This window comes from Fundulus heteroclitus, chromosome 20 (assembly GCF_011125445.2).
Source record: "Fundulus heteroclitus isolate FHET01 chromosome 20, MU-UCD_Fhet_4.1, whole genome shotgun sequence".
Taxonomy (NCBI): Eukaryota; Metazoa; Chordata; class Actinopteri; order Cyprinodontiformes; family Fundulidae; genus Fundulus; species Fundulus heteroclitus.
The window spans coordinates 33239037-33263482 of NC_046380.1; the positions used below are offsets into that span (position 1 = coordinate 33239037).

The 24446-nt window shown below is 39.8% G+C and overlaps 1 protein-coding gene across 1 annotated transcript in view; it reads right to left on the minus strand.

Annotated features, from left to right (window-relative positions):
* Positions 1–355: 355 nt before the first annotated feature.
* adamts9 (ADAM metallopeptidase with thrombospondin type 1 motif, 9) overlaps positions 356–24446 on the minus strand; it is a 66522-nt gene continuing 42431 nt past the window's right edge. The window contains exons 29-40 of the mRNA XM_036151942.1: positions 23388–23558; positions 20983–21159; positions 15701–15871; positions 15393–15587; positions 13756–13885; positions 8137–8231; positions 7751–7845; positions 7480–7613; positions 6308–6399; positions 4478–4582; positions 3165–3282; positions 356–3004 (exon numbers count right to left, since the gene is read on the minus strand). Coding sequence (XP_036007835.1) covers positions 3193–3282; positions 4478–4582; positions 6308–6399; positions 7480–7613; positions 7751–7845; positions 8137–8231; positions 13756–13885; positions 15393–15587; positions 15701–15871; positions 20983–21159; positions 23388–23558 — 1455 coding nt within the window. The 3' untranslated portion in view covers positions 356–3004; positions 3165–3192. The remainder of the gene's footprint in view (positions 3005–3164; positions 3283–4477; positions 4583–6307; positions 6400–7479; positions 7614–7750; positions 7846–8136; positions 8232–13755; positions 13886–15392; positions 15588–15700; positions 15872–20982; positions 21160–23387; positions 23559–24446) is intronic.

The window sequence follows — 24446 nt, forward strand, 5'->3', positions numbered from 1 at the left end:
CTAACAAATGTTCCACTTTGCAGCCCTTAGCTGACATCATCTTCCACCAGTCCAATGTCACTCGGTGGCAAAAAGACATTTCCTTACTCTCCCCATCGGTGACAGCGGTTAACCCGATAATTCACTGCCACAACCAGAACCAGATTAGCTCTGTACATCCCATCCATCAGGCCATAAGCGATACTGTTCAGGCGGCGAAAGTGAATAATCACAATTACACAGATGCTTCATGGAGGAGGGGATTTTATACTGCAAACATTAAGCAGACAATTATCTTCTTGTGATATTGCTAACTGCACAGGACCAACTGATGGGGAAAATGATTTATTAGTGAGGAGAGCGAGACAGACAGCCGTGGTGCACGTCAGGCATTTTATTACAATCCGATGGTTGATTCTTCTGCCTTCATACATAAATCACCGTTTTAGCGCGACGCAGACAAATTCTGCTCGTACGTTTTATGCCGATATGGCTGAAATATAAATAACTGTCATTTTATGGCAACACTCCTCGGTAATCGTTCATAGACAGGGTTTATGTACAATCACATACACTGGTACAATAAATACTTTCACATAAAAAAAAAAAAAGATTTAAGGCGTTTTTTTTACAACGTTAAAAGCAACAATACATAATCTGTATACCTGGTAAACAAACGTTAAATGTAATTTTTTAAAATAAGGCAAACACAGTTAAATAAAAAGAATCCCTTCATTGTGACACCTGAGAACCCGATTGGACTGCATTCTGACGACTGGAAGTGCATTTGTCAGTTTTGACTATCAGTAAAACACAAGCTGGTCTCTCCACCGCGTCTTTACTGCTTAAAGATTGGCTGTAGTGAATTTCCTTTGGCTGGAGTGTGCACACATAAGGCACTGAAATAGCACCGCGCACGATGGCTCACGACAGTAACAAAATGGCTTTTTGTCAGTTGTGGAGGATCCACATGTTTTCGTCTGGACATTTTCTAACATCTTCGCAGAGCATTGCAACGTACGACAGTGGCTAGAAAGGAGCAAAAAAAACCTGCACCAAGTGTAAAGTACCCTGATTTCTTCATATAAAACAACAGAGCGGAAAGCTCAGGCGAGTGACATGCAGCTTGGACAGATTCAGACGGAGAAAAGAATGTGAGGTACAGGAAGCACAAGCAGCGTTTGGACAGAACACACGATGCAGGGCCTGTGAATTCAGCAGACGGACTCGTCTCCAGGGTCCCCCCCCCCCCCCACCCCTCCCTTTGCATTACATCTCCAGAGTATCTGTGGAATCTTATTTGGCTTGAGGTGAAGTCTTTTTTCTTTTATTGTTCCAAGAAAGGCCAGATAAGATTCCCTGACGGGTAAAAAAAAAAAAAAAAAAAAAAAAGCACTAAAGGCTAACAGCTCTCTCTGGTTGTGCACACTCGCTGAGAGGTAAGTTGGAACACAGAGGAATGTAGCGCTCTTTGATGTGTGCCATTTTAAACTCTGCTGTTCTCTTAATCATTATAATCCTGTAATGCGTCTTTTATATGACTTAACAGAGACACGGTGCCCCGCAAAAGCATTCACAACCTTGAACTTTTTCCCATTTTTCCATTACAACTACAACCTTAAATGGCGTTTTATTCAGATTTCTATGTGACGAACCAACACAAAGTGGTTCTTGGTTGTGAGGTAGAAGAAAATTTATCCTTCTAGATTGTCTGCAAAATGTTCTGAAAGGTGCGACTCCTTTTATTTAAAAAAAAAAAAATCTTTTGTAACCGGAGTCCAGGTTGAGACGTTTTTTTGAGGAAAGCGAAAAGAATTCCCTTTGTCTGTAAGGAACACGGCAACTTGTACCTTACAGGTAACTAACACACCACCGAGTGAGTGGTGACACATGGTGGCGGCAGCATCGCGGTGTTGGCAGGCCACACTGCTCACAGTTCTGTTTATAAAAAAAATGTGAAAACCATCCCATACATCTTTGTGTTGGTATCTCATTTGAAATCTCAATGGAATACATGCAGTTCTAGTTGCAACCTGGCTAAATGGCAAAAGGTTCAAGGAGTATGAATATGCTTTAAGCACTGATATGCCTCATATAATTTTATCATGCAGGTTTATTTGTTCCTCCAGTGTTAACATGCTGTAGAAGTCAGACTGCCAGAGGCCCACAGCTGCACGGCAGAAACGTCTTTTATTTCTCTCCTTCAGCCGACCCTGTTAGTCTCCACTTAATGAACCTCCAACCTCCTCTCTCCTGCCTCAAAATAAGTACAGCCAGTGTTAATGGCTGAGTTCAGCTGGCTGAACACAGTCCAGTTGGCTTCAGATTTCAGATCTGATCAGTCTCAAATGCAGCACATCCTAAGAAAAATGAGAGGGATTGTTCATGTAAGGCAGGCAAATTAAACACGGAGTTTACCAAGGAGCAGAGCGGCTCAGTAAGTGGAAGCACCCAGAGTTGCATCAACTTACTGCAAGACCTGCAGCACGCCCTGCTAAGGTCCAGTAGTAAACATTATATAATGCTTGTATCTGTAAATGCTGCTGCTTGAGGAGTTATTGATTTTTCTTTTCAAAAGAAAACCCAAAAAATGGAGACTTTATGAGAACAAGCGGTCTGATAACAACCACAGCGAGATTATCAGACTTACTGGAGATAAAACCAACACACACACACACATATAGTTGCACTGCCTGGTGACTTCAAAGTTAAATATAAAGCATAAAATGCGGAAGGCAAATCCGACAAAAAACTGCATTATTGGCATACATGTATATAGCGGCAGCTTTTGACAACGAAAACCTTTAAAATTATTTTACAATAGAAAAATAAATGGCAAGGAGAATAAATAAGAGATTTGATCAGTCTATATACAGTACTTACAGCAGAATAATTTACACTATACACACACACAACGAGTCAAAGAGGTGACGTGAAGGATGGGTTTGAGATCCGGGTAGGCTGCAGCACCGTTGATGAGGATTAAGGTCGTGGAATGAGCACCTGAAGACGACTACACACAGCGCTGCAAGGAAGTAAACATACAATCAGGATGAGCATTCAGCAGTTAAAAAGCACTGTAGATATGTGTGGAGGACTAGAAATGCTGACAGCCGCTGTGTGTTACAAATAGCAATCGAGCATTTATGTTATACAGTTGTCTTAGTCATAGTAACGGAGAATACCTTCTGCATGTGTTTTGTAGCTGGAGATCTATTCGGCTGTTACAGGCAGAGTGTCACCAGAGGATGGTGCACATTTTCCACAGTAGCCTCCACAGATCCCTGTCACTCTGCTGCCATCCTGTGGACGGAGAAATAATGACGCGAGCTTCAAAACATCTACATGTGCATGTCAGCGTGTCAGAATATTGAACATCACATTTATTTCACTCATTCAGTCAGAAAGGGGAAACTAACATACCATGTAGAGTTTGTTTCACACGTAGAGAATTTTTTTTCTGTCAGTTTTGCTTATTATTGCCTGCATTTACTGAAAACTCAAAAGTAAGTTTCATAGAAAATTTCGATTTTAAATGAGGCCATTAAAAAAAATGATTTTTTTTTAAAACAGACGTATGAGCGTATTGAAAAACATTTGCATTAAATACTAGGTTAGGGCTCTTTCTGCATGAATTACTGCATTAAAGTGCCGTGGCATGGATGGGAGATCAGTCTGTGGTTCAGCTGAGGTGTTAGGGAAGCCCAGATTGCTTCAATTCTGGTCTTTAGCTCATCTGGATTGCTGGCTCTGATGTCTCTTATCTTCCTCTGGAAAATCACCAACAGATTCCAGATATGATTTAAGTCAGGCCAGGTTTCTGGCCGATTAAGCGCAATGATAACATGGTCATTAAACCAAGCATTGCTCAATGCTCTATAGGCACCAACTTTATCTGCAGTCCATGACCCCAGAATCTCCCTCAGACTCTTGAATGGGCTTTGCTTCCCAATCCTCTCAAAGCTGCGGGAGTGTATGCACCACAGTTTTTTTTCCTTACGTTTAACTTAGCATGCTTGGATACACAAGAGCAGCCATCTTCTTTAGCAATGACCTGCTGTGGATGCTGTCAGTAACTCTATGCTGTGTTGAGTCAGTCTTCTTGGCCATGATTGTGTCATCACATCAAATTTCTATATTAAAAAAATGCCTTTTTTGTATTAGTCTTATATAATATTATAAATCTGTGGAAAAACTGAATTATGTACCTCTGTAGGGACAAAATACAGAATAAGTAAAACAAAAATGATACTGGAAACAACCCTTTTCACATATATCTTTTTCTGAATGTGGATCCCAGATGTCTTTTTAAGAATCTGACATGTAAGTGACAGAAATATTTAGCCAAGAATTCAAAAGTAAATAAACTAGAAAAAAATTGACCAGAGATTTTGAAACAAATATGAAGGTGGATCTAAAGAATCTGGACCCTGTTCCATTTTAGTCCACACTTTTTAGTTTTCTGTTGCATGTGGCTGATGTGTGCGTGACGAGGTACCTGTGATTTCTGGATACGAGTCACGGCATAGTTTCCCTGAGAGATCCATGAAGTGTCCTCAGCCACCTTCAAACCTGTTCCTGATAAGTTGATCCTAAACCGTCCCTAAAGGAGGACAGAAATATAGTTGATGTAGTAAATCCGAATGCTAAGAAATAAATATACCGCAGTAATTTGAAACTATGGTAAAATAAGCAAGATTGAGACGTAACCTAACAGGAGTCTCATTGAACATGAACAACAGAGATAGAAAACAGATTATCGAGGCTCAGAGATTTTAATCAGTGACCTCATGATAATAATATCGATAATGATTTGACATGAGAAAAATGAACCACAAGCTCTGCAGCTTCTTTAGCTTTAGTCTGTCACTTTAAGGAATTGAGCTGTACAATATTTGAAATAAATGGTCACCAATGAGAGAATAACCACACTTTAACTGAACGACGGCAACTATTTCCATACATGGTAATCTAAATAACATTTTGCCACTCATTAGTCAAAGAAAGTTATGTGTAAATTTTAAAAAGAAAACAGCAGAAAATGAGAGACTTCAATGTCATATTTGCTTATTTGTCTCGGAGCTGTTTTAATCTGCTGCAGCAGGAAGAGAACAGACACATAATAAACCAAATTACTGACAGGAACATTCCTATAGTATAGCTCCAAAGCCACAGTTGTTATATTTTTGCTTATTCTTTTTGTAAAGACGAGGGTTTTTTTAAATATATTTTCAACCCTTACGATCATCAGGCAACAGAAACAGGTTGCACAAGCATCTTGCCAACAATATAACCTATTTATCTGATACTTGAGTGTCTTTCAATACGATTGCAGTCAATAGGGACTTGGCTTCTTACCCAGCGGAGGAGACACTTACAAGTAGGAGAAGCTGAATGCAATTCACCAAATATGAATTGAAGGAGATGTTGTAGATGTAGGAACGGAGCCGCAGAGAGAGAAGGGGAGAGAGCCAATTGTAACTTCATGATTTGTTTGTTCCCGCTGAACTATTAAAGGTGTGATCCAAACACTGTCATGATCATTGGGTTTCTGTAGATGTTTTAGTTTCTTTCCTTATCATTTCTTCTTTACTGGCCTTAGCTGCTCCTCCTTTTCACTTGATTATTTTCTCCTGCCTTCTGTCCTACGTCCCCATTGTGCCTCTGCTGATATACTCCCTGTTTCCCTTTGCTCTGGTTCATTTGTTTTCCTTATTCCATTGATGCATTCTGCCACTCTGTTTCTCCGTGCCGCTACATTTAGTTCCTGTGCTACGATAGTTTGTAAGTTTCCCTGTTTTCTCATTAAACTACTCATTATCACTTTCTGCACTTGGGCCCTTCAACCCCATCATGACAAGCACAAAAGCGTCGATACTCCGGCTCATCTCACAAAAAGTCGAAGTGTCCTGGGTTTTAGGACTCCCTCACTGCCTTTCTGTTGCTTTGGATTGAAGAAACTTCTAAATGTAAAGTCATGTCAAAAAAGAAGAAACCTTAAATTATTCTCCTCCTTGACTCCTTTGATTGAGACAAGGCAGAGTTGAACTCCTGCGCCTCTTCAGCTGACTCTTAGAGGGCTTTAGAAGCGGACACCTAGAACTTTAATTCAATGGGTCCTCCCTGCTGCAACATTTCTATTTAATGTCTCCCTAAAATTACAATTTATTCTGATACATATTTTGGCTTTTTTATGCATGTTTTGCACTATTAGAACAGCACTTATCATGGCCACCGCTGACGTACGTGTGCTTTGGGCTAAAGCCTCCTTACTCCATAAGGGTATTTGGATGGAGCCATAGCTTCGGCTTCTGCAGCTTATTCTTACCTGTGGACAGTTGGCCAGACTGTAGCAGTCTCCAGCTGTAGCAAACGGGACACTCTTGCCGTCGCGGGTGAAAGCAAACCGCCAATCTGTGGCTAAACATCAAGTAAAAGCAGAAACTTAAACATTGTTTGTCCCAAGAATAATTCTCAATGCTACTATAAAAGTTGCACAACAACAGGTAAACACGTAATTGCAGTACTGTTGCTAAATGTTGCAATGATGGAACTAATTGTGATTATTCCACATTTTCTCAATGTTCGACACTTGAATTTAGCTTCTTGGCATAAAGTCTGTCCAACAGACCAGATAGAGTTTACTTCTATGACACATAAAATATTATATCCCACCAAAGAGTGCATCCAAGCAGTCCTCGTTGCACACAAAGGAATTGCGAGTATTTTATGGAGCTAGATACTGGAGGGAGGGGGGTGATTTTTAAGGCTGCAGAAGAATTGAGATTTTCATCAGAAAAACAGCCCTAAAGATACTAAAATGAAATGATTTAGATTAAATCATGTCCATGTATTTGACTGGCCTAGTCAAACTTCAGGCCTTAATACAATTGAGAATCTGTGACAAGATTTTAAAATCAATGTTCGTTGACACTCTTCATTCAGTCTTACTGAGATTGAGCAATTTTGTAGTTTTTGTCTCTAGATGTACAAAATTGGGAGAGACATGCCAAGAAGGACTTGCAGCTATACTTGAAGTAAAAGGTTGTTCCACAGGGTATTTAAAAGAGGGGGTTGAATATAAAGAAGCACTTTTAATAATACATTTTTAATTTTGTAAAAAAAAAAAGAAGTAATTTCACCATTATACACTACCTTCTGATACTTGTATCACATAAAATACCAATAAAATAAACAAATTTGTTGTTATGATGTAAAAACGTTTGAACAATATCAAGCAGTATGAATAGATATGAAAGGCACTGTATTTTTTTTTTTTTATAAAATCAGTCTTCTTTTCAGTGACAATATAATTCAGCCATGCTACGGTAGTTTTAGTTAAACCTTGCTGATGCTTGTTGTTTAAACTGTAGACATGTTGATCTCATTAACCCTCATCAACCTGAGCATAATTAAAAGGAAAAGACAGTCCTCATCTGAGAGTAGTGTAGAGTAAACAGTAGCTGTGGGTGCTGCTCCGCATGTGCGTGGGCAACTCACTGATGATGTTCATCCTTCTCAGGTCCAGGCGGACCTTAGAGAAGGTGGTCACGCCTGCGGCAGTGTAGTCTCTTCGACAGTCACAGTCCTCTCTGCTAGAGCCATTGGCAGGACATTGAGTGGGGTCATTGAGCCTGGGAGACACAGAGAAAACCTCAGCTCCACTTTGCCTGCCAGTGGAAATTCCTCATTTTAGGAGAGAACCGCCAGAAGTCAGCTGGATTTCTGTAATAAACCAAGAGCTCTCCGTGCTGTCCTGTCAGAGGTTCACCTGAAGCCAAAGATCTCAGAGAAATTCTCCTCTTCGCCGGTCGTTAAGGTGATGTACTCCTGTGGAGCCTCTGTCTGCATTCCTGCACAATAGACCTGAGGGCAGGAAGGAGGGAGGAGGAGCAAGGAGGTGTGAGGGTCGAGATGAAGGTGGGGGGAAGACGAGGTAAACGAGAAGAACAGGCCAAAGATAAAGAGTTGTTGGGAAAAGTCCAATGGGAGATAGAGAATAACAGAAGTGGCAAATTACAAATACAAAGTCCAAAAGCACAACTAAATACATGCCTGTTGAGCTACAGTCATTTAAAATGTTAAGATTCTCGAGCGTGTTTCAAAAAAGGCTGATTCTCTCAGCACTCATCAGATAAAAAAATGACGTCGTCTTACCTTGAGAGCTTTTCCTTGAACACTGAGGAAGTGTTCACTGTCGGGGATGGGACCATTCGTGCTCTGGATGTCAAGACAACTAGAAGGCAAATTGCCTTGGAGACAAGGAAAATAAAACTGAGTAGCGTCTTTTGCTCTAGAGCACATACTTTGTTATGTCATGTCTGACAACGTACATCAACTTACACTGAATACACTGGACAGTAAAGGTTAAACTCAGATAAGGAGCATTTTAGCCAAAGTTTCTAAAGTGAATGATTCACACTGAGCCACAGCTACACTGGATTTTGTGAGGATTTGATTTGACCAGATCCTATAATTGCTGTCCTGTTAGCTACAGATGCACAAAGAAATCTCCCTGTGAGCAGAATTGGAAGGTTTTGTTTTAGCTCGATTGGCCCCTACAGGAGACTTTTCATTGCTACCTCTGGGAACTCCTTCAAGACTGTTGGAAAACCCTTTTAGGCGACTAATCTCAGGAAGCTCATTGAGACGATACCAAGAGTGGGTAAAACAAAGGGGGGCTATTTCAAAGGATCTAAGATACAAAATATGTTTTGATTTATTCCAAAATGTATTTGTTTGGTACACAATTCTACATTCTTGTGTTTCTTAGTTTTTATGTCTTCACTATATCTCTACAATGTGGAAAGTAATACAAATAAGGAAAACCCATTAAATAATAAAGGTGTGTCCAAATCTTTTACTGGTAGTATATATGAGATTACAACATACATATATATATATATATATATATATATATATATATATATATATAATATATATATATATATATATATATATATATATATATATATATATATATATATATATATATACATATATGTATATATATATATATATATATATATATATATATATATATATATATATATATGTATGTTGTAATCTCATATATACTACCAGTAAAAGATTTGGACACACCTTTATTATTTAATGGGTTTTCCTTATTTGTATTACTTTCCACACGGTTCGTAGGAAGCATAGCTCTAGATTACAGACCCCAGATCACCACCAACCCATCTGCGTTTCTAATAAATTTTCCCCTCTGAGCGACAATCTCGCCGAGGAGCCGACCTTAATTATTGGCAGCTCCATAATAAGAAATGTGGCACTAAAGAAACCAGGGACCATAGTTAAATGCCTACCAGGGGCCAGAACAGGCGACATAGAATCCTACCTAAAACTGCTGGCTAAGGATAAGCGTAAATACCACAAAATTGTTATTCACGCTGGCGGTAATGACACCCGGTCACGCCGATCAGAGGTCACCAAAGTTGGTGTTGCTTCGGTTTGTGAGTTTGCTAAAACTATGTCGGACTCCGTAATTTTCTCTGGTCCCCTGCCTGATCTGACCAGTGATGACATGTTTAGCCGCATGTCATCATTCAACCGCTGGTTGTCTAGGTGGTGTCCAGAAAACGACGTGGGCTACATTGATAACTGGAGAACTTTCTGGGGAAAACCTGGTCTGATCCGGAGAGACGGCATCCATCCTACTTTGGATGGTGCAGCTCTTCTTTCTAGGAATCTGGCCGGATTTATTAGTTCTCCTAAATGCTGACAACCCAGGGTCCAGACCAGGAAGCAGAGCCGTAGTTTAACACACCTCTCTGCAGCTTCTGTACTGTTACCCACCCATTATCCTATTGAGACGGTGTCTTTCCCACGGCCAAAACTTAACAGATCAAAAACTGATCTAAAAGGAACAAATCATAAAAACCTAATAAAAATCAATATGGTTCACCTTGAACCTAAAAATAAAATAATAAAATGTGGTCTATTAAATATAAGGTCTCTCCCTCCAAAGACTTTGTTAGTTAATGAATTAATTTCTGATAATCAGATTGATTTGTTTTGTCTCACAGAAACCTGGCTACAAGAGGACTACGTTAGTATAAATGAGTCAACCCCCTCCAGTTATTCAAATTTCCACATTCCCAGATCTGTGGGAAGAGGAGGAGGAGTGGCAACTATCTTTCAGTCTGATTTATTAATTAGTCCCAGGCCAACTAATAATTACAGTTCTTTTGAACATTTAACCCTCAGTTTCCCTCATCCAAACTGCAAAGCAATAAAACCTCTTCTGTTTGTTGTTTTGTATCGTCCACCAGGCCCTTACACTCAGTTTTTGGATGAGTTGTCAGATTTCTTATCTGATTTGGTGTTAAATACTGATAAGGTTATTATAGTGGGTGATTTTAACATCCATGTTGACACAGAATGTGATAACCTTAGTGTAGCCTTTAAAACTATCCTAGATTCAATTGGTTTTGCTCAAAATGTGCATGAACCGACGCACTCTCGGCTCCATACTTTAGACCTTGTGCTGACATATGGCATTGATTGTGAAGAATTAACAGTATTTCCTCACAACCCTGTCCTGTCTGATCATTTTTTAATAACATTTGAGTTTAATCTAACTGAATTCTCCACCCCCAAAAGAGGGTTCCATTATAGTAGATTTTTATCGGATAATGCTGTATCAAAACTTAAAGAGTCTGTCCCCTTCTTAATATCCTCAGTATTGCAGAAATGCCCTGTAGATGGCAGCATTTCTGTTTCTTCCCATTCACAAATCGATACCTTTGCTAACAATGTGACTTCCTCATTGCGTTCTGCATTAGACAATGTAGCTCCCTTGAAAAAGAAGGTGATTATTCACAGGAAGCTGGCTCCTTGGTTTAATTCAGAGCTGCGTTCCTTGAAGCGCAATGTTAGGAAATTGGAGAGAAAATGGCACTCTACACACCAAGAGGAATCCTACTTAATCTGGAGGGACAGACTATTGTTGTATAACAAGACCCTCCGCAGAGTTAGAGCAGCATATTTTTCATCATTAATTGAAGAGAATAAAAATAATCCTAGATTTCTCTTTAGTACAGTTGCCAAACTTACCCAGAGCCACAGCTCTGTTGATCCATCCATTCCCTTAGCTCTCAGTAGTAATGATTTTATGGGATTCTTCATAAATAAAATTGATGCCATTAAAAATAAAATAATTGGCATCCTCCCAAACATGATTACCTTGTCCTCAGTAAGTGAGGCAGCATTGGAGGAATCTTTAGAATCTGCGCAGTGTTTGAACTGTTTAGAAGCAGTAGAGCTTTCTGAGCTATCTAAAATTTTAGCTTCATCTAAACCTTCTACCTGTATGTTAGACCCAATCCCAACCAAGTTGTTTAAGGACATATTCCCTTTGATCAGTGGCACTATTTTAGACATGATTAATCTATCCTTAGTAAATGGATATGTACCACAGGTTTTGAAAGTAGCTGTTATTAAACCTTTACTTAAGAAACCTTCTCTTGATCAAGATGAGTTAGTAAATTACAGACCTATATCTAATCTTCTTTTCTTATCTAAAATTCTTGAGAAAGTAGTTGCTAATCAACTTTGTGAACATTTACAAAGTAATGACCTACTTGAGGAGTTTCAGTCAGGCTTCAGAGCTCATCATAGCACTGAAACAGCTCTGGTGAAGGTCACTAATGATATTCTCATGGCCTCAGATAATGGACTTGTGTCTATACTTGTCCTGTTAGATCTCAGTGCTGCGTTTGATACAGTTGATCACAATATTCTCCTACAAAGACTTGAACATACTGTAGGGATTAAGGGGAAAGCATTAGGCTGGTTTAAATCTTATCTGTCGGACAGATTCCAATTTGTTCATGCTAATAATAAATCTTCCTCAAACTCTAGGGTCACCTGTGGAGTACCACAGGGTTCAGTCCTTGGACCAATTCTCTTTACTATATATATGCTTCCGATAGGCAAAATTATCAGACAGCATGGGATTAATTTCCACTGTTATGCTGATGATACTCAGTTATATTTATCCATAAATCCTGATGAATCCAATCAATTACTTCGACTGCAGTCATGTCTTGATGACATCAAAAGCTGGATGACTTTAAATTTCCTGCATCTAAATTCTGACAAGACCGAAGTTTTAATCTTTGGGCCAGAGTCCTCAAAAAATAAACTTCTTAACCAATCACTTAATCTGGGTGGCATTAAACTGGCCTCTGGTAATAAAGTAAAAAATCTTGGTGTTATTTTTGAACAAGACATGTCATTTAAATCCCATATTAAACAGGTTTCCAGAGTTTCCTTTTTTCACCTCCGGAATATCGCCAAAATTAGAAACATTCTGTCCAGGGGTGATGCTGAAAAACTGGTCCATGCATTTGTTACTTCAAGGCTGGACTATTGTAATTCTTTACTATCAGGAATTCCACAAAATGCAGTTCAAAGCCTTCAGCTGATCCAAAATGCTGCAGCAAGAGTTCTGATGAAAATCAACAAGAGGGATCATATTTCTCCAATTTTAGCTTCCCTTCATTGGCTTCCTGTTAAATCAAGAATAGAATTTAAAATTCTTCTTCTAACGTATAAAGCCCTTCATAATCAAGCTCCATCATATATCAGAGCTCTGATTACCCCGTATGTTCCTAACAGAGCACTTCGCTCTCAGACTGCAGGTCTGCTGGTGGTTCCTAGAGTCTCTAAAAGTAGAATGGGAGGCAGATCCTTTAGCTATCAGGCTCCTCTCCTGTGGAACCAACTCCCAGTTTTGGTCCGTGAGGCAGACACCCTGTCTACTTTTAAGACTAGGCTTAAAACTTTTCTTTTTGACAAAAATTATAACTAGTGACTCATGTTACTCTCAGCTACCTTTATAGTTTTACTGCTATAGGCTTAGGTTACTGGAGTATATCAGGATCTAATTTTCTCACTATATTGAGTTCTACTGTTCTTCAATTATGCATTATGTGTTGTCATTTCTGCTTTAACTTTCTGTTCTCTCTCTTTTCTCTTCATAGTAGGTACACCTGGTCTGGCGTTCTGTTAACTGTGACATCATCCAGAGAAGACGGCTCACCCGCTACTACCATCTAATGTAGAACAGATTACTAGATCAATGTGTGCTTCTGTACTTTTTCTTTCTCTTGTTGTGTCTCTGTTCTGTCTTCTGTAACCCCAGTCGGTCGAGGCAGATGACCGTTCATACTGAGCCCGGTTCTGCCGGAGGTTTTTTTTCCCGTTAATGGGTGGTTTTTCTTCCCACTGTCGCTTCATGCTTGCTCAGTATGAGGGATTGCAGCAAAGCCATGTACAATGCAGATGACTCTTCCTGTGGCTCTACGGTTCCCCAGGAGTGAAAGCTGCTTGTCGGGACTTTGATGCAATCAACTGGTTTCCTTATATAGGACATTTTTGACCAATCTGTATAATCTGACCCAATCTGTATAATATGATTGAACTTGACTTTGTAAAGTGCCTTGAGATGACATGTTTCATGATTTGGTGCTATATAAATAAAATTGAATTGAATTGAATTGAATATATATATATATATATATATATATATATATATATATATATATATATATATATATATATATATATATATATATATATATATATATATATATATATATATATATATATATATATGGACCAAATATGTACCAGCAGCTAAAGTTGGATCAAAACAATTTAAATCAGAAACTGGCAACTCATTTCTGATTGGTGCATCTCTACTTATACCTATAAACAGCAAAAGCATTCAGGTCTTTCTGCAGTACTTACAGCTAGGATTACTGCAGACTTTTCTGGAGTCAGGCTCTGCATCTGGAGGACATCTGTTGCTTTCTTGTCCATCTGGTGACAGACACTGCACTATCCTCTCCACCACTCCATCCCCACAGCTTACAGAACACTGAATAAAAGGAAAACAACCACAACAATGAAAGGGTAAGTTCAAGTTGGTGTAATTTTATCTGTTAGGTTTTTTATTTTTAAGTTATTAGTTAGCTTCTACGCAAACTAATACTATCTTGAGCCTTCTATCATTAGACATTAAAGGGGACACATCATGCTTTTTATTGCCTTCTTTTTCACATTTAAATCATTCTGTTTTGATCTACGTAAAGTGCAACTGTAATGCTTTGGTGTGAAAGATGAGATAATTTAGCTTCTCGGGTCCTCAGAAAAAGGTGCCCTGTTTAAGAAGCAGTCTCTTTAGGTGCTTCATACCCTGACCCCCTCCAGGTCACAGAGCATTCCACTCCACCCTGTTCAGCCATTTTTGTAGTATGATGGAGGAAGACGTATTCAATTGTGTGCGTTAATACACACAACAACCGAACATTTTCACTTATCTACTTGGACTACAACGTTGCAACGAAAAAGAAAATTGGTGGACTCGTGAATTTGGTAAGAAAAGAAGTTATCGACCTTGTTTAGCAACTCTGCGGCAAATACTATGACGTAATTGACGTAAAATGTAATAGAGAACAGAGAAAACTAAACAGCTTGAAAAACAGAATAGAAATATATCTACGCCGCACCCGTACAGACTAGATTCAACTTTTCTGCATTACTAGAGACTCCAATTACTCAGCAAAATGTATTTAATGGCTAAAACAGTGAAGTTTTGCATGCTATGTCTCCTTTAGGTGTAAATATATCCAAATAAACTCTGCAGGTGTGCATCATCTGTTAAACCCTGTCATAAACTTTGTAATCGGCCAGTAATTTAAATTCCCTTTGGTATAATGACCGCTCTCATGGACCCAAACATGCCCAAAGTTTCCTAAATTTGAAACTTTATATAACATTGAAGAAATGTTATATAAAAGCAACCTTTTTAATTCTACTGCAAATTATTCACTCTGCCTGGGTCTGTACATATTATTTCACCATAATAGTTTGTTTGTAAATTGTAGGTGCATTACTTGTGAGAATTAAAAGCTGCCTTACGTTATACAGTCATATTCAATAAATTGGAAATATACATTTCTAAGAAGCTTGTTTGCCAGATTAAAAGTACCTTTTGAAACATACATTTCATTAAGCCCTCATTTCTGCATGGAATGCTAAATGCTATGTTTTTATTCACTGGAGGTGGGGAAAAATTGTAATTAACATAAATAAAGGCTTTAAAACAGCATTGGTCTGTGTTAATCTATATAATGTGTTTCCCTTAGTGAATTAAGTTACTGAAATAAATTAACTTTCAATAATGTTAAAATTTATTCATTATGACTGTATTGGGTTGCAAAGCTTTAAATAATTATCAGTTAGTGTCAATAACTTTTCAAAAGCATGTTTGTGTAGAAAAAAACAACAACACAGGGATGGCGTGTTTGTGCAAAAAACATTGATCCAGTTTCATCAGTACGTTTTAATGACTAGGCAGCATTTAGCTGGACAGGCTAGCTCACCGGTCCCCAGATTCCAGCCCTCCACTCTTGTGGAGGTGGGCATGGGCCCAGATTACAGGGTGTGAAGCTCTCTGGGGGGGCTCCTGGGCAGTTGGACAAAGACTGAGGGCCGTATTCGTAGTTGTCATTTTCCACATGCACTTCACTGCAGGAGATGAGACGCTGACGGTAGCCCTGACCACAGCTCACTGAGCACTGGAGGAGAAAGGGAAATCACTGGCATGAATGAAGAGCAGCGCTTCTCAATGAACAAACGTCTGAGTTGGAAAAGGAGAGGGAATCAAAACAGAGACACCATATGTGCTCACCTCGGTCCATTCCCCGGTGATCCAGATTAGTTCACAAGCCTGTGCGTTGCAGCTCTCTATGTCTGGCGGTCTGATCTGGTTCACGCAGTACATTTCATGAACCTCATGCTGATTGTAATCGACACACTGCAATGCTCGCCTTCGATTGCCCGATCCGCAGGACTTACTGCACTGTTGACGAAACAGGACAAAATAAAAACCATGTAACTTGTTTTTTTCTTTTGATACAATAAAGTATAGCCGAGGCTGAGAAGGACGGAGGAAAAGGAAATATTCTGTACTTTTACCACACAGAACAAGAGCAAAATGTCAAAACAGAAGATAAGCATGTTAAAGAATAGTAACATTTTAAAAGAGTAACACTATTAAAACAGCTAAAAATGTCCGGTTATACTGCCCCTAAGGTTTTACGTCCTCTATTTAGGAGATGAGAGGAAAACTGCCCAAGTAACTAGATTTTTTTAAATAATATTTTTAAATGGTGCCTCAACCCCAAATCAACTTTTTTTTGCTTATAAACTGTTAACATGGGTGTCTTATATTGTATTTTTTAACACATCCTGGTGATTATTCAGACAACTTACTGCATATTTCCTGAAATCCTGCTTTTTTTTGTCTAAAACCGTCAGCGCGGCGCCCTCCTAAGGGTTAATGGGTGTCTTGCGTTGAATTTTGAATCCGTATTGCTATTGGTTAAAAGGTTTTTGTGACGTCACTTGGAGAAACTGACATCAGCAGCTCTGCCGCTGTGGAGTATAAAAGTAGCTCCATGCTGTGCCTACATTGCGAGTTGGAGTTTGAATAGCGGTTCTTTTTCAGGTTAAAGATTTATTAGCCTAGCATTCAATTAGTTTATTTAGCATTTATTTAGCTTTTACTAGTAGTCCAGCATTGATTTTTGTGACCACACAGAACAGTGCTACCATTGCCTACTTGTTGCTGTGCACTGCCAGGCAGCAGGCCCGAAGAGAAATGCCCCACTCTGCCCCCGGTTACAATACAAACAAACAGGACTGTTTAAAAAATTTTCCGGGGGTAAAAAACAAAACAAAATACATGATGTAGAAACTAAAGGAGTGCCGCCCATCACCCTAATCAAGGTAATGCAGCTTTACAAACTAAAGTTGGGGAGCTATGAGCAATGTCTATTAAGCAGATGAAATCAGACTGACTAGTTAACCAGTTCATTTCTGACTGTTATACTTGTGATGCTCTGCTAAGAGCATGTATAATAAGCTGTAATTAAAAATGATTATATATAATTAAACATCTATATTTTCATCTAAGACTATGTATCAAAATGACAAATATATTTATATAGGGTGTAGATAACATTGTTATACCTGCAATATGTCATAATCTTTTACAGAAAAGTGTTCTGATCATGTAACATATATTTGTTGTAAATCTTCATGTGATTGTCGTAAAAAGTTATGATACCCTTGGAATCTCCTACTTACCAAACCGTGCATGTGTGCAAATACTGTCTTAAAATTCCCAGGCAGTCAGTGAGCATACATCAGTATTTACCAGACTAAAGCATATAAAGTGAACTGGAGCAAAAACCTCACAATGCTTCAGGGAAAGTAAGATAGAAAAGATCACCCCAAAGAACTGTGGAAATATGATGGTTTGTCAATCAAAAGATGGAAGTTGGTTGAAAGTTTTGAGTAAATATATATCCAGACTGAAGAGAAATGTCAAACATTGTGACATTAACAGCATTGATGGTGGGAGATTTACATTGTGTCTATTACGGCGTTCTACTTGAAACACTCCAGCTGCATCCTGCTGCAGCCGCTCCTCATCACTGCTGTGATGCTGAACCATGACAACTGGAAGAGTTGTGTTAAGTTGCGTTGACAGGCACTACAGTTTTAGTGTGTCCAATGTAAAACTGTTGCTAAGACATAAATACATTACATCATTTTGCCAAGGAGAGTTGTTCTACGGTGAAAAGACCATGGGCAAAATATTACACGCTGATCTTGGAAAATTAATGAGATTTACGGGGGAAGGAAGAAAACATAAATGTACACTGATTCTTGCAGGTTCAACTGCTTAATTCAGGAATTAATTGGGACCCAAAGTCAGGGAACTCCATACACTTCTCATTGCTAATTAGGCTCTGTTTTTAGAAATGCAGCTCATGCTGCTTCTTGACCCAAATCTGACATCAAGTGAACTTGATAAAAAGGAAACTCCTGCTTTAGTTTCCTTTCGAAACAAACAGAGGCTTCAGCAAACAGAAACTGAGTTAAACTGAAGAAAAAGTGTTCTTAAACTCTTTAAACTAACTGGAACTTTGTGAAATCAGAATTTTCAAGAGAACCACTTTGATCAAAATAATAAAGAGGAAGAGCAATGGGGAAACTGAGGCAGTCTGAGGCATAAGCATACTACTTAGGCCCGGCTTGGGGTCCTCCAAGAACCTTCGCATTCTCACAGTCTTATAATGAGATTTTTGTTTATCAAGAGCCAACTTTTAGTTTTAATTCAGTAGGTTTGACATAGCAAAGTCAAAGTTTTTAGTTGAAAATGTATAACTGATATTACTTTCTGCAGTTTTCCTTCAACCGTTTGACCAGCAATGTGAAGGCACATGAGAATACACAAAGGGTGTTCTCTACCCACTCCTCTTCTCTCTGTACAAAAATGACCGCATCTCAGCTGTTGGTCCACCCTTTGCAGCTAAAAAAGCTTCCACTCTTCTGGAGAGGCTGTCCACAAGGTTGTGTAGGGTGTTTTTAAGATTTTTGACCATTCTTCTAGAAGCGCATTTGTGAGGTCAGACACTGACGTTGGACGGGAATGCCCGGCTTTCCGTATCTGACCTAATTCATCCAAGAGGTGTTCTACTGGGTTGAGGTCAGGACTCTATGCAGTCAAGCTCATCCAGACAAAACTGACTTACACTTACAAAGTAAGTGTAACTCAGTTACACTTACTGTGTAAGTGTAACTTAGTTGGTCTGCCCCCTCCACCAAACTTTACACTTGGCTCAAAACGGTCAGACAAATACCGTTCTCTTGGGAACTGCCAAACCTAGACCTGTCCTTCAGCTTGCCAGATGGAGAAGCCTGATTCGTCACTCCAGAGAACGTGTCTCCACTGCTCTAGAGTCCAGTGGCAGCATGCTTTACATCACTTCATCCGATGCTTTGCATTGCCCTTGGTGATGTATGACTTGGATGCAGCTGCTCAGCCATGGGAACCATTTCCATTAAGCTCTCTACGCACTGTTCTTAAGCTGATCTGAAGGCCATGTGACATCTGTAGTGATTGATTTTGCAGAAAGTTGCTGACCTCTGCACATTATGCGCCCCAGCTTCGGCTGCCCCTGCTCTGTCAGTTTATGTGACCTACCACTTCGTGGCTGACTTTCTGTCAATCCTAATTGCTTCTTTGTGATATGACAAGAAACACTCATCATCCTGGAATGAAACTTCAATGTGCTGATATTGTCCCCTGTGATCAGTTATTAATCAAAAATAATTAGACAGTAAATGATGGAATAAGTTCCACTCTCTGCTTCAGACAGCCACCATCCTGAGGCAAGTCAAGTGATATTATCATTGGGTTGTTTAGGTCACAGTTGCATTGATACTGTGGAAGTGGAAAATATGTGTGGCCTACATGACGTATGAGAGCAGGGGCACTTGTGAAATTCTTGACAAGAACATCCTTGATTTGAACCATGGCCTTGGGTACATTAAGTTTATTAGCATGGGTGCTCACCAGGTACACTGGTCTCCACCCAACGTCAAAAAGATAAGTTTGACATATGGATATGGGTGTGTGTGTATAAACGGTTGTTCGTCCTGGGTGTCAACCCATTAAAGCAGATAGGTGACCATTTAAGGGTATACCGTGCCTTTTACTCAATAACAGCTGCAGATAGGTACCAGCCCACCACCCGAGACACTGCATGAATAACCAAGTATAGACAATGGATGGCTGGATGGATGGATGGATGGATGGATGGATGGATGGATGGATGGATGGATGGATGGATGGATGGATGGATGGATGGATGGATGGATGGATGGATGGATGGATGGATGGATGGGCCTGTTGTGCCATTTGGAAGGCAAGTCAATATCTACACATTATATTGGAGTAGTTGAGTGTTTTTACCTATTTTGTCTTTCACTGTTCAAAGCAGCAGCGTGTAACTTTTAGCCAATAGGGACACTAGACCTGTAACCTCCAGGTTTAGTGCCCCTGAAGACCATTGGCAACGCAGGACTGTCACAAAATTAAACAGTCTCCTTTTGGAATCTGATAGCAGACCACTTTGGACCAGCAGATTCAGAAGTCATGGAGTTACTTGTAAAGACAAGGTCACATTCACCCCTCTAGATTAAATCCTTCATCAGAGAACCAAAAATATGTCTGAGCAGGTAAGTTTCATATCTGTATTGTTATGTCACCTAGAATGGGTCATGTGACATAAAGGGCCGCTCTAGGTCACATTTAGCAACGGATCCGAGTTGCTCAATGTTACATAAGCGAATTTTTAGCTAACCTCGATAACCATAAAATCCTGTATATTGACCTTAAAAATAATTCAATATATCTCAAATTAAGCTTATACTTGAGTCAAAATGTATATGGTGCTGCTTTAAAAGTAACAGAACTATCAAAATATTTATTTTGTTTGTTCAAGTCTATGTAAAAATAAGTTAGACGATAAAATCAGTTTCTCAGTACTTAGTTTTTTCAGCAAGTACTGTATTACTCTTACTAAAATAACTTTTTACACTTGTATACTATTATATAGTAATGTAACCACTTAGCACAAATTTTGACTACTTTACTCTTACACTTATTAAAATACAGTTTTTTTTATATTGACCCTCCCCAAGGTGCTAATCCTGGGTAATTAAGAGACAATGCCACACAGGTGTGGAACTCACACTTGTTTTGCAGCTGTGACGCATGTACAAACTTTGGCTGAATTTTGAAAAACATTCCATTTCTTCTCCAGTCTACGTCTCCCCTGAGGTTTAGTATTCCCGCTCTTTTTGAGATGAAGGGGGGGAAAACACACCCAGCCCAGCCAGGGGTTTCGCAGCCTCTGCCCTCCCCTCCCCTCCCCTCCTGTAACTCACTCAGGCCTTTCTGATCACACGGTGCCTCCGACGGGAGCAGCGATTCCACACCACCAGATGTGACAGAGCACATTCATCCAATGCCAGGTAAGGCAGAGCGATGAAACTCCATGTTATAGCTTATTAAATGTTATTGTTTAAAACCTACAGGCATTCGCTCCGACTCACCGCCTGCCAGTCCCCTTCTCTCCACCGGTACCGAGAGGGACAGTCTGCAACGCGGCAGCTCTGGCTGGACGCGGGACGGGAGCGCTGGACACAGCCGGTCTCCGAGGGGCTGCGCCGGTCCCCAACCTGGCAGAAAACCTCCCGCTGCTGGACTCCGTCCCCGCATGAGGCTGAACACTGAAAACAGGGGAGGTAAAGCTTCAGTCACTCAGCCTATTTTATTAAAAGCACACACCATGGGGCTGAATTTAACCCTATAGCTATGATGGATCTATCTATCTATCTATCTATCTATCTATCTATCTATCTATCTATCTATCTATCTATCTATCTATCTATCTATCTATCTATCTATCTATCTATCTATCTATCTATCTATCTATCTATCTATCTATCTATCTATCTATCTATCTATCTATCTATCTATCTATCTATCTATCTATCTATCATAGAGTATATTAACTATAGATGTGGTTCTATTATGCTTGTGTTGTATGCTTTATTAGCTTAACATAAGGTTCGCTTTTTTTTAACCATATAAAACTAAAGTACAAAATGTATTCCATAACGCAATATGTTATGTATTCTTTGAAATAACTACATTAACCTTTATGTTGATATTCACTAACTTTATCAAAATGTGACATTTTTAGAAAACGACAGATCCCCCCTCCCCCCCCCCTCATCCAGCCTGTTTATGGATATATGGAAATTGCATATTTTATGTGTTTTAAGTAATTTCTAACAGAGATAAATAATGGTGTTATCTGTATATGACAACATGAACGGATTATACAGAATGGTCCCTTTTTTAACTATCAAATTTGTCGTCATGCATTTTGAAGCGAAATGCACATTTGTCTTGGTACCATTTTCTACAGATATTAGAACTAAATGGGACTACATTTATATAGCGCTTTTCTAGTCATATCGACCCCTCAGAGCGCTTCACACCAGAGCAACATTTACCCAAACGCACTCACAAACCAGGATCTTAATATACAGAAATGCAGATTGATAGGCATCTTGGGGTTAAGTACCATGCCCAGGGACACACTGATGCATGACAGCAGGAAGCTGGAATCGAATCCACAACCTCCAGAAATGCGAGACTACTACTCTTCCCACTGTGCTACTGTGATATTAGAAAAAAAAATCTGTGCATGCAGTAACAAGTATTTTATTTCCAGATTTAGAGATGGAAGAAATTCTACACATCATTAGAGAAATAAAATGCTGAAAGCCTTATCTCTGCACTTTGAAGTTTAAAGAAGTTTTAAATATCATTGTATTACATTGGGATATGTGGTACACCAACACCAAGTAGTATTTATAACCTTGAGAGAAAAATAGATGCAGTTTTAAAGGTTTTTTCTTACAAATAAAGTACATGAAAACGTTGATGTGTATTTTGTATTTAGTCCCACTGACTCCCCTTTCGCTAGAATTAGTAAATGTAAAACAGCAATTTTCAAGTCTTGCCACAGCTTCTCAATTAGATTCTGTGCAGTCTAAAGTCTTTTTTCCCCCCCCAGGATTTCCCTTATACTTGAATTCCCTTATCAAGTATAACCATGTATATATTTTTTTCTACTTTCTTTTCACAAACATGCTGTACTTTGTGTTGGTCTATCATATAAAGTCCCAATAAAATGTCTCCCAGTCTGTGCTTTTAACATGACAACAGATGAAAGGGTTCAAGCAGTACGAATACTTTACTCCTGGCGTACTGCTCCAGCCATCTTGAGGAGAAACACATCCTCTCCTGACGTGTGCACAGCACTTGTGTTTCATTGCCCGGGGCGGTGGAGGGAATTCAGAGAAAAAGGGAAAGACGGAAAATGGGGGGAGAAAAGCTTGCAAAACGAATGGAACAAGCACAATGCAGACACCCAGATGCATTCTGTTAGTTTGTCTGGGAACGTGACGCGAGAGAGTGACCTCTTGCAGCACAGCGGACTAAAACGACCGACATGTGGTTTCCATTTTGGAGGCATGGGCCACGCCGAGGGAGAGGATAAAAGGGACAGATAGGAGAGGAAGGTGAGGGGCGAAGGAAGAGAAAATACAGGGAAGGGTGGATTTACTTTGGCTGGACTTGAGATCAAAGAGTGTGCACTTCCCTCCAGCTGTTCAACTGTCTGAGCTAAAGTGTCACTGCCTTGGTCTCAGCCTCTCTGTTTGCATGTGCCCTAGCCTTGGCCCGCCACGCTGTGATCTGTAAAGGCACCCTGTCCTAGTTAGTGGTTGTGCATAGTGTTTAAATACTGTCAGATTGCGCTGCACATGTTTCAAACACATAGGCAGAGATGCAAACAAGCTGGTAAGCATTAAAGTGTAGATGGTAAAGGGAGGGGGGGGGGTGGTCTGGCAGCGTGAGAACCAAATGGAAAAGGGCTTCCTACCTCTCCCCAGTTGCCAGTCTTCCACTTGGGGCATCTTCCACCTCGGCATCGCCTCTGCCTGCTGGGTTTGGGCGAAGACTGGCGGCAGCTTTCCTCCGGGATGGGGCGGCCGGATCCGTTCACGCAGCTCACCTTACGGGTTTTGACCCCTCTTCCACAGGAGGCTGAGCACTGCAGCAGGTGAAGGAGGAGGAGAGCAATGCAGATCAGAAGTTATTCTTTGTGTTTAACCAATAATAAATATCTATCTTGTGGAAATATCAGAATCAAATGGATCTAAGTCAGCGTGGAGACAATTGTCATGAAAGTACAGGGAAGTGAAGTACATTAAAATGGTAGAGGAGGGGCGGGGGGGGGGGGGGGGAAAAAAAAAGAGGCAAGTTCGTACCAGCACACGCCTGTTTGCCCGGTAGCAGTTCTTTCATGTCCGGGTTCACCGAGTTATCGCAGATCTAACTCGGCGTGACAGGCAGGCACACACACAGTAGGGTTACAGGAGGGATTGGAGTTGGGATTGACTGTGCTCGCCAAAATAAAAGGGGGCGTTTCACAACGCCGATGGATATAAAGCGACAGGCTCAGGGTTGAACGGGTGCACAGCCCAGCGTGCAGCTTTGTCCAGACCGGCCAGGGACCGTACTGGACGGGAACTTGTCGCGACCCCTCACATCTTCCAAGGAGGAAAGGTAGGAGGATTGGACGAAAAACCGCTGAAACTCTCATTCCTCTTTGTAGATAATTCTAATTCTGAGTTGCGCTACGTTTATTCAAGTTTTGCACAGCTTTGTTGGTAGGTTGTTGAATCATTCAACTAATAAACAAAATAATCAGTTATTTTTTTTCATTGAATAAAGAAATGCAAATTGTGCAAAAAGCAGTTGTTGTTTGGTAGATATTGTACTTCAACTTTAATAAAAAATACTATTTTGACTTTGTTGCTTGCATCTCTTTTTTGGGGAGGGGACCAAAACCTGTGGTAAAAGGGTAGCACTGATTAAAAGTAACATATATATTTGTTTTTAGTCACCTAAAGTCAAATTATAAATTAGTCCACAAAAA